The following is an 11,343-nucleotide window of genomic DNA, read 5'->3' on the forward strand; positions in this document are numbered from 1 at the left end:
TTTGTGTTAAATCTGGTAGTTTGATTTTTTTGCCGAGTTGTTTATTATGTTGGCCAAATGAATAATCCAAGTTATCGACCTCAAGCACCTAACACAACATTGTCAAAAATACAAAAAAGTAAAAATAATAATAATTTACTACCAGTAAGTTTTTAGTAATTTTAACCCTAAAGGACTAATTTTCGATGACAACTGTGACATATCGTTTTAAAAGTAGACTAAATTTGCTACAATTGGAGCCCAGAACAGTCTTTGCAGATACAATAGTTATCAAAATACAGCTTTTCAATATTTATCAATTTTTTCTAACTCTGGCATTTTTAGCAATATTTTGTTGTTCTGTGGCAATTTCAACTCTTGAGGGCCTATTTTTTCTGGAAATACCCCCCCCCCCCCCCCTTTTCCAATGGACGCTGAAGAGGTTTGAGGGGACCTACAGATGAACCATCCCTTACATTTTTCATATCTCTCATTACTAGCCCTGATATTTGTGTTACATTATTGTAGGCTTGTTAACCCCTTCCCTTCCAGCCATGTCAAAATTTCTGAAAATAATATATTTCAGGTTGAAAGTACATTTCAGCCTCTTGGAAGAGCCCTGCTGAGCATCGTCGGTTGCTCCACAGAAAACCCCTGCAGCAGGGTCGTTGCCTGTCTTTCTGCAACTACTATTCAGTGATTCCCTGTTCAGCGGGCCTTCCGCCAGTTGTCACATATCTCTGTCTGCCTCTTACACAGGATGCGATAAAGTATTATCTATCATTTTGGCACCAAGGCATCCGGCCTCTATCTATCTTTCTTTCTTTCTCTGAAACTACTGTCCTACGTTCTTGAAACATCACCAACACACTATGAACCACAAACGTAAAACGATAATTATAACAAGAACATTTAAATGCAATGATCTACTGAAAATCACACTTAAATAATAACCTAGCCAAGCAAAGGGTAAACCAGATAAAACAGTCAAAATTTTCTAAATAAATTAATTAAATATCAATGTTAATTACAAGAATATTACTAACATAGGTATAGAAAACTAGGTCACTGTGACCTTGAACTATATAATCAGCCGATCTACCTGAATGACAAAACATAGTATTTAATCTTCCCAAAAAATACTTTCAAGAGCTGGGGAGGGCAGGTTCCTACAATGTTACAAGCCATCTGATTCCCTCCCCGCATTACAGGCCTTCATGCCTTACACAAATTATCCCATCAGAGATGTCACTAATGTGAATCCTTAAGTTGTAACAATTGCTGGTAACAGTACATATTTATGTGAGCTAGCTTGGGAATTTTAAACACTTTTTGTCTAAGTCCATTGATATTATACAGATTTTGCTACCAGGTAAAGTAGTGCTGATAAAGTCATTCTTCACCATCAAAAAAGCCGTTTTTACTCTAGTTGTGTTTTTCCTGTAGCCACATTGACTTTGTGTTTTTCATTTCTCCATTGAGCCTATCACAATGCACATGTATCCACGAGGTTGTCTAAAACATTCATTTGGAAAGAGTTGTAAAAACACCTTCAAATAAAATGTATAGGTCACAAAACTGGATGCAGTATTTTAAAAGCAGTGTATAATCTGTTCAGTCAAATCACCACTTATATACCTATTCCTTTACTGATTTTTTCTGTAGTATGTAATGACTGTTCTGGATGTGCAATTAATGTGTTCTCTAGTAAGAACCCAGTCTCGAAAGGTAAACTTAACGATTCTCAGGTCACCATGTTTATCTTTGTAAACAGATATATGTTTTCCTTTTTTTTCCTTACTAATGTTTCCATCCTTTTTAAGGACACAGTAAAAATGTTCACAAAATAACTTTTATACACCCTGTCATGGCCCCCACGTCCATCAGGAATAATGAAACCAGTTATTTGTCAAACTCTCACACGTAGTGATGCATTTCCCATGGCAGCGTCTTTGAACTGGCAATATATCTATTAAGGCATTTGCACGTTACCTTGAAATAGATACTCAAAATTAGCCACTTTGCTGTTCCAATAATACAGCCCATCAAAGAACACTGAAATTCTACTGTTTTGTTTTTCCTATGAAGTTGTCAATCAGTTTATGAAGGAATAAACATTATTAAATTACTTGATGCTAATTATGAAATTATTCTACTTAAAAGGGCATTTAATGCCTTTTCCAAATATAAGTGTCCAACATGTGCAAATGTTGTAAATGGAGGTTTTAAGTAGCAAAATTAATCTACGTTGCCCTTAACAAATAAGCCCTCACAAATATGGCATTATTTAGATTGCATCTTTAAAATAAAAAAAAATTAAAACATATTGCTTTTCTAATTTGTATACCATTTTTGCATACCTTCGTAATGAAGGCATCATAGAAATTGTACCATTTTACATTGGCAGCCTCAATAGAAAAATAAAAATAAAAAATTATACAAATGCATCAACATAATCCTATCTACACTACCTACCACATTCCAAGTTGGACACTTTCCTGGAATAACCATCATATTTCCAGTCATGTAAGACTTATTTGTGCAAAATGTTGCTTCACTTTCCATGTGCCTGGTTGTTCTACTGTAGTAAAAGCACTACCATTTAAATTATTTTGTTCCTCCAACTCCATTGTAAAGCATACATCAACAGGTTGTATAAAATTAAGAATGGCACTTAACTTATTTAACTATAGTCTAACATTGCGCTGGATGTACTACCAATGCCATCTTTGGAAGACAACTAAAACTACTAGAAGAAAGATAGGCACTTAACTCATTTAGAATTTCCACTCTACACTAGTCTTGAACGAAGGAATAATGAGTAAAGATATTTAAAAGCTAATGACTCTTCTGTTCAACTTACATGGCATACAAAACTCTATATGCAAACACAATTTAAAAGAACTATAGTAAGCTGTTGAAGCAAAAGAGGGGCACTGTTCTTGGAAAATGAAAGGAAACCAGACTGAATATAATGCTGTGGTAACAACTCTGCATGAATGCATTATGAATAACACCATACCACTCATTGATCCGATAGAATTCTGATGTATAATCCAAGCTCAGGCTGTCCTTTGGCACAGCACCGAGATCTCGAACAATGAACGTATTGAGTGTAGATATCCGCTCCAGATGAATAGGGTCATTGAAGTCATCAGCTCTGAAAGAAAAGTTCGCACAATGAGTATTTGTTTAATCTATTTCATCACATAATGGTTCACGGCAGAATGTACTAGACATCAACAAGGGTAGATCCTGCTTCAAATTTTGGGAAGGACAATTTGAAGGGTAGGAATGGGGGGGAGTGTTAATTATGAAATACCTCCCAATTAAATGGGGAAATCAGAAATTTGGAAAAGTCTTTTCTATTGTACAAACAACTCAGCTCTTGGCATATGGCATTTGGTAGAAGCAATTTTGAGAATGGAACAGAAGTAGCATGGAACTAAAATGTGTAACCATGGTGCTGCCATCTGTGACGTATGGCACGAACCAAAGTGTTGCAAAACCTAACCTAACTAACCATCCACCATAATTTACCACACTTTAAATGTAGCTCACCAAACCTCACCAATCGTTAACACGATTCAACAGTATTTAAATTTAGCTACCTAATCAATTATTCAAAATGGTTAAGAACTCCAAATCTTACAAAAATGTTTAAGAGAACCATCAAATAAGATGAGAACACAAAAATATCATTTTCAGAAAATTACCATGCTACTTACTATTTAAAGAACCACAATATTTACAGAATAACTGAAAAAACGTAACTGTAAATTTTTTATGGTAACGTTACTGTTCCAAAATTACCATAGCATGTCTCATTGGCAGGGCATCAGCATTCAGCAGTTTTATTATAGCATGGGAAGGAGTGTTGATAGGCAAGGCGGTCAACATGATCACAGCAGTCAGCACGCACACTATCTCATTGTGCCAGGGCTTTACTTTCTAGTGACTACGTATGTTTAATCTATTAAATAATTTGTTTGAGTTCCATGTCATGTATCCAAGTTCATCCCATGATCTTGATGGCACGATCTTGTATACATTGATCCTGGGGTACATGATTGTTGCGGTTTTAACTTAATATGTCGAAAGATCCTGGACATAACAATTACTTGAGATATAACAGAGAAAGACAGAGATGTAAGGAACTTGATGACAACTGATGTTATTAGCAGAAAGGGGGTTAAATCACAAGGGATATGGGACCAAGGAAAGACAAAGTAGGCAGAGGGGGGGGAAGAGTAACAGGGGATCAGAAGTGTTGGGTAGGACTACTGGAGGGGCAGAAGGGTGGAGGAAGGAGAGTGGGTGGTCAGAAGTAGAGGAGAGGAGTAGTGGTGGATTGTAAGTAGCGGGAAGGGGCAACGGAGGGACAGACAAATGGGTGAAGGGTGGCAGAGGCCTGGAAGCAGGTAGTAATGGGACAGAGGAGGTGGAGAGGTTAATACAGGAGAAGAGGAGAAGAGGAGGAGAGGATGGAGGCTCAGAAATAGAAGGGAAAAAATAGTTGGAGAAAAAGAAAACTACAGTAGAGTGAAAGGAGGAAATGAGAGGAAAAGGAATAATTATCATGATGACAGTCTAGATTAAGGGAACCGATTATGAAGTGTACCACACGTACAAAGGCGGATGGGGGACTTGACTGATGTCAAAAGAAGCATGAAGTGGGAGGAACAAGTGAGAGCTGTAATTAATCAAGGGGAGGGGGAGCAAATGATTTAATGTATAGGGAGGGGATAAAAGATATGGAAGAAGAAATGAGAAAGCTAGTGATAGAAATGAAAGAAATTGGGACAGGGGATGGACATGATAATAAACAGAGTCTTCCAGAGGAAATAAAACTCCACAAGGCATGTGGAAGAAGCAAACAGGGTGATGCAGGTAGGATGCTGAAAGCTGGGGGTTAGACATGTTCACATTAGGAGCCAGTTGGAGAATGATTATATCTACGGGGATGGGATACACTTAAATCTTAAATGGCAGAAGAAGATGTCAAGGTTTCTGAAGGAAAAAGACATAGGGTGGTAGGAGGAGGAGAATACCATTCGGGAAACTGAGAAGTGAGGGACAGGAAGGGGTACAGATAGGTGGAGGAGAGGAAGAAGGGCTGGATGCGAACGAGCTGAACAGGGAGGAAGGAAGCGAAGGAAGCAAAGGAAGAGGCAGAAATGGAAGAGCAAAAGTGCAATGAGTAAGTGGAAATGTGAGGGTGGTAGTGATAAACTGTAGAAGTATGCATGGAAAGTTAGACATGTTCAGGAGCATAGTTTAGGCATATGGAGCAAATACTGTCATAGCGGTAGAGACATGGTTGGATGAGGAGGTTGGAGATGGAGAACTGAGGAAGGCTAATTATGGGTATTTAGAACGGATAGCAATTTAAAAGGTGTGGGGGGGGGGGGGGGGGGGGGGGTGATGATAGGCTTGCGAGAGGGACTTACTGGTAGGGTTGAATGGGTGAGTGATCAAGCAGAAGTGTTAGAAATGAGAGAGGATCAGGATGGTAGATAAGGCTACTAGCAGTGTATAGGCCACCAGGGCATGGGAAGAAACCATTCTAGAACTAAGGAATAAACTGGACAGGCTAAGACAGGAGAGTTGGGTGATGGTAGCTGGAGACCTTAACTTGCCAGGGGTAGCGTGGGAGCAGGGACCGGAGGAGATGGGAGCATGGGAGCATGGGAACAGAGATGGGCATCTCCATTGATAAATAGAGGAGTCGAGCAGGTGGTGATGGAGAACACTAAAGAGGGTAACGGTAAAGGGGAGGAGGTAAATGGAACTTGCTACATGTGGTGCTGGTGAGACCAGTGGAGGTGGTTGTAAGCAGTATGGTGATGGAGGGGATCAGTGACCACAGGGTCCTAGTGGTGGAGATTGAAATGGAGTGGTGAGCAAATAATGAAAGGAGGGAGTAAGTGCTTAAAATATGGAGTAGGGGAGTTACAGGGGGGGGGGGGGGGCAGAGGCAAATTTGAAGATGGTGTATTGTAGGTGGGTAAAGATTGGGGGACTTGACGAAAAATGGGTTGCCCTGAAAGGAATACTGGAAAATGTGGAGGAGTATTTTGTGCCTGAAAAAGGGTAGGAAAAGGGGGTGACTCTCCCTTTAATAGAAAGTGTTGAAGACTACATGCAAAGGCCAGAAAGACAGGAGGGGGAGGAATAAATGCAGAGATGAAGGAGCTGGGTAAAGAACTGGGGAGGAAAACAAGGGAGGCAAGGGATGCGTACATGGAAAGGCTAATGGGAGAAAAATAGGAAAGAAAATAGGGAACAACTTTAAAGCCATGTGTAAGGGTAAAGGGAGAGGAGAACATAGTAGTTCTCAGGGAAAGAGAGGGGCAGTAATGTACAGGGGAACAGGGAAAAGGCCAACCTGCTACAGGGGAGAGGTATGGGAGTGTCAGAATACGCATGGGAGAAAGGAGGGGTTTAGATATAATGATGGAAGAGATAGGAGAGGAAGGGGAGGAAGGCAGCAGGGCCGGTCAGGATAAGGAACAGCCACTTTAAGTTGGGGGTAACAATGTATGCACATACCTAACGGTAATGTTCCTACAATTCCTGGAAGAGGGGAAATTGCCAAAACAATTAAAAGAAGCTGTAGTGGTACCAATTTACAAGGGAGGTAGGGATAAGGCAAATACGGGTAATTACAGACCAGTCAGCCTAACATCCTGTGTAAGGAAAGTAATGGAGAGACTGGTGGGAGTAATGAATGATCTAGATTGGGTGGACGATAAGACAGCATGGATTCAAGAGAGGGTGGTAAATATGTAGTTGGGCGGTATTTTTGAAAAAAAAATGTTAAAAATTCGCAAATACTTTTATTCTATGCTCTTTAACTTCCTCTTTTCATTAAAAGCGGCGGAGGTAAGAAATTCCAAATACTTTAGGAGATATCGAATTTTTTAATTTCATCATATGTAGTCGAGCGGTATTTGCGAAAAAAAATGTTAAAAATCCGAAAATACCTTTAGTAGATGCTCTTCAACTTCCTCTTTACATTAAAAGCGGCGGACATACGAAATTCCAAATACTTTAGGAGATATCGAATTTTTAAATTTCATCACAATTATACCAGTGCATTTATGTGGCATTCCACATTGTTTGATTTGATTTGATTTTTTATTTAATTCAATAGACCATACAATGGTATAGAATATGTCAAAAGAAAAAATACAAATAAACATAATTACAAACACATAAACAGGTACAAGAACAGTATTAAAAGCATTACAAAATTAAAATAATAAAAGATAACTATGTTTCTTGTTTACGAGTATCTATTTTTTAATTGGATAATGATGTCACGTGATTGATCCCAGAATTCAAATGAACCAATACGTGATTATTTAGTTCATTTATTGTTTTAAAACGGTGTTTAATTACCGCCTCTAACTTAGGCGAGTTCTTAACGTTTCTAATTTTAAAGTCTTATTTTTTATTGTTGCGCAAGTAATAAGTAACAAAATTTTTTTTTCCTTAGTTGTTACCGTTCATCCTTTGTCCCGGTTTGTTAGGTCAGGTCAGTTACATTATAAATACTTTAAAACTAAAGAACCATTGGAAATAATTTCATATTATTTTTAATGTACGCTTAGTTTCAAAGTATTTATAATGTAACTGACCTGACATAATCGACCATTTTCATTAATTAAGCATTCACAAACACACGGCAAAATAAAACAATGGCGACGGTCGAATGATAAACACAGTTCTTGTATGCAAAATAAGAATGGCGATATATCCTAAAGTATTTGGAATTTCTTATCTCCACCGCTTTTAATGAAAAGAGGAAGTTGAAGAGCATCTAATAAAGGTATTTTCAGACTTTTAACATTTTTTTCCGCAAATACCGCTCAACTACATATGATGAAATTTAAAAATTCGATATCTCCTAAAGTATTTGGAATTTCTTACCTCCGCCGCTTTTAATGAAAAGAGGAAGTTGAAGAGCGTCTAATAAAGGTATTTTTGGATTTTTAACATTTTTTTCCGCAAAAACCGCTCAACTACATATTTTCCGAGAGGGTCCTTGTGTGAAACACAGATGGGAGATCTGGTGGAAGCGGTGGATGGTGGGAAGCAAATAGATGACATTTTCATAGACTTTGAAAAGGCATTTGATAAGGTACTGTACAAGAGTCTAATGGTGAAGATTCAGATGCTGGTAGAGGATGAGAGGGTGGTAGATTGGGTAGGAGACTTTCTGAGGGATAGAAGACGGTGATGGTGGGGAGAGGGGAAAGGTATGAAGAGGGGGAGATTACATCAGGAGTGCCACAGAGGAGTGTGTTGGGGTCCCAGTTGTTCACTAAATAATGATGGGTGGAGGCCAAGATGAGAATATTTGCAGATGTTTGCATTTTGTATGAGGAAGTGGTGGGGGAAGAAGTTCATCTGCAAGGTGAAATGAGCATAATGGAACGATGGACAGAGGAGAATGGAATGTCGCTGAACATTGGAAAGACGAAAAGGTTAGATAGAAGAGGTAGGTAACAAGGCAAGTGTATAGCTGGAAGGGTCAGGTGATAAAGGAGGCCAATTATCAAAAGTACCTAGGGGTGACCCTGCAAAACAGATTCAGCAGGTGGTAAGAGAATAAGGGCACTGGGGTTGCTTGGAAGGACCCTACAAGTAGCAGGGAGGTGGGTAACAGAGAAATCGTACTCCACATTGGTCAGGATATTGATAAGGTGGAAAGGGGGGAGGGGGAAGGTGAGTGAAAGGGGAGGACTCCTTGCCACAGGGTGAAAACACAATTGCGAAATAACATACCAATGAATCATAATCATAAGTTCAACATAAAAGAAAAAATTTCCACGAGACCCGACTTGGATTGTGATATTCCAGTTTTTACTATGTCCAGGATCTTTCTATGTACTAAATTAAAACAGCAAGCATCGAATATTACAGGATCAATGTACACAGGATCATGCCATCAAGATCAAGGAATGGACTTAGATATGTGATACGGAATAATTACCAAATCATTTAACTGTATAGTACAATTATTGCATATACTATTAAGTATCAGTTATCATTGCTTACCGAAATGTTCGCGGTGCAAACAAGGGCATAGTTTTATTGAAAAATCCTCTGTACGATGGTGAGTATGAGGAGTTAGGTGCAAAATATATAGCACTAGCGTTTATATACGGGTTGGCTGAAACATCTGCAACAGTAGACAGAAAATAATACATCATTCCAGGGTCATACGTGTCGTTTATTGCGGGACGTATAAATCGAGCTTGAAGAATGTAACTCCAAAAAAACGATCGGGTCATTGCCATGTTATGCAGGTGTACCATAGCAGTCCTGTTCGGAAATACGGGATTTATGGTGATGTCTTTGATATCTGGACGGTGGGAAACAGAATCTTCAGGCAGATATAAATCCCCGAGATGTTGTATGGGGCAGTTGTCAGCGGTAACTTTGTCTATTTTCACCCTAATCTCGTCAAACGCATCACGGGGCTGCCACTCGAATTGAGCGTTCACGCCCATCGAGACTATGCATAGCCCTACGCAGAAACACACTCCCTCCAACTTCATCGCGACCACGGCAAACACAAAGACACCTTAATGTTTAACTATTCTCCGTAATACAACTAATATTGACGATTATAAACACACGATCACATGTCAACTTGAGTTTATAAAAAACATTCACATTCACACCACACACTTCACATAAACAACTGACAAATAAACATGGAGGAACGCGGCTGAAGTCAGGAAACAAAATAACGATAAAAATTCCCTCGATGATTCAAACTCTAGGCGTAGTACATTTCCAAAGACAAATATAAGAAACATAATTACATTTATGACAAAAAAATTAAATTTAAAATTTTACTTCAATAATTTAGAATACGATACAAATTAAAAAATATAATTATAAATACTTATCTCATAAATTACTTCGTGCCCCAGTAAATTGAAAAAAAAAATACTGGAAAAACAATATCTTGTACTCAAATTATTTAAAATCAAAATGATCTATGAAAGCACAGGAGTTGATTAATATGATTAGACCTGGGTACATTAAGCGTTTAGCCCACTGCGTAAAACATATCCCGTTTCGGTCCGGTGCACACGTGCGGACATTGTCCGCGCGGCGCCGCTGCGGCGCCGCAACGTGGCCGCAGAAACACATTCACACAGTACGGACAAATACCGCACAGTCTGAACGATGCCTACTAATGAGATGGATGTGTAAAACGTAAACGGGTATTCTTTGTGTACCTAGTATACAAATATTTATTGCATACAACTAAAAAACATTGGGTGCATCCGTTCACCGACTCAAGACTCTTGAGAGGCAGGTTTGTAACAAGTTTTTCAGACCTGAGAGGCAATGCAGAAAAATTTCATAATTATTTCCGTATGAGTGTCCAGTCATTTGATGAATTATTGTTAGCGCATAATATTTCATCAGCATGTATCCTGATATTATGTACGTAAACGTTAAATATTCACTCACATGTTTCACATCTGTTAATGTATTTAATCATACAGCCTGTTCTGAAATACTGTGCGTTTATTAAAACACTACTTTCTTATCTGTATTTATATAGATTAGCTTATAGGCATTCATTAAAATAAAGTATAATGTATACTTATTTCGTTTTTTTCCTTGTCATCCTTTTCGTCAAACGATTCGCAAAATTTACGGCAGATGTTGATCCACACACTTCTTATTTTATTACGGTCATGGTATTCTTCAACGGCTACGTTCCATATCTCTAGATAACTTTTAACTTCTGCGATGAAGAGTTCAACATCTAATATGTCTTCAAATTCACGTGATGCTGCCATCTCACTTTGCGGCAATCGACCGCACGTATGCACTGCTCAATTGACACCAATGTACTAAGGAACTTAGTTGGACGTGCGGCGCCGCAGCGTGCCTGTGGGATCTACGGACAAAAATGTAAGCACTGTGGACGTGCAATGGACGTGCGGTGCCGCTGCCACGCCGCAGCTGTGTGTGCATTATTTCTTATCACTCAAGCCTTCCGAGAACGCATCTCCGGCGCCGCAGCGGCGCCGCCCGGACAATGTCCGCACATGTGCACCGGGCCTTCATAAGACACAAAATTTACACAGTTAAAAATAAGGCAGTCATACACATGCGGATATGTCGCAGCCAGTTTAATATACCGCATTATGTTGTAGTATCCAAGGAACAACCTGATAGCATAAGATAAGTGAAGACCAGTTTAAATTAAGTGTACGCTTTCACAATGTGTAGTTGTACTGGCACAGTTCTCAGTTTCTACCCAGTTTGTTATTTAATACAATTTTTCGATGTTGATAAATTTAGTTCTTTCTTTTTTAGTTCTTC

At 38.9% G+C, this 11,343-nt stretch overlaps 1 protein-coding gene across 1 annotated transcript in view; it reads right to left on the minus strand.

Moving 5' to 3' along the window:
• Window positions 1-9,762, minus strand: part of LOC134542961 (uncharacterized) — a 51,735-nt gene extending 41,973 nt beyond the window's left edge. Inside the window, exons 1-2 of the mRNA XM_063387587.1 lie at window positions 9,046-9,762; window positions 3,002-3,139 (exon numbers count right to left, since the gene is read on the minus strand). Of these exons, the coding sequence (XP_063243657.1) occupies window positions 3,002-3,139; window positions 9,046-9,548 (641 nt within the window). The 5' untranslated portion in view covers window positions 9,549-9,762. The remainder of the gene's footprint in view (window positions 1-3,001; window positions 3,140-9,045) is intronic.
• Between the last annotated feature and the right edge of the window lie 1,581 nt (window positions 9,763-11,343).

The sequence above is a fragment of the Bacillus rossius genome (assembly GCF_032445375.1).
Source record: "Bacillus rossius redtenbacheri isolate Brsri chromosome 9 unlocalized genomic scaffold, Brsri_v3 Brsri_v3_scf9_2, whole genome shotgun sequence".
NCBI classification, from domain to species: domain Eukaryota; kingdom Metazoa; phylum Arthropoda; class Insecta; order Phasmatodea; family Bacillidae; genus Bacillus; species Bacillus rossius.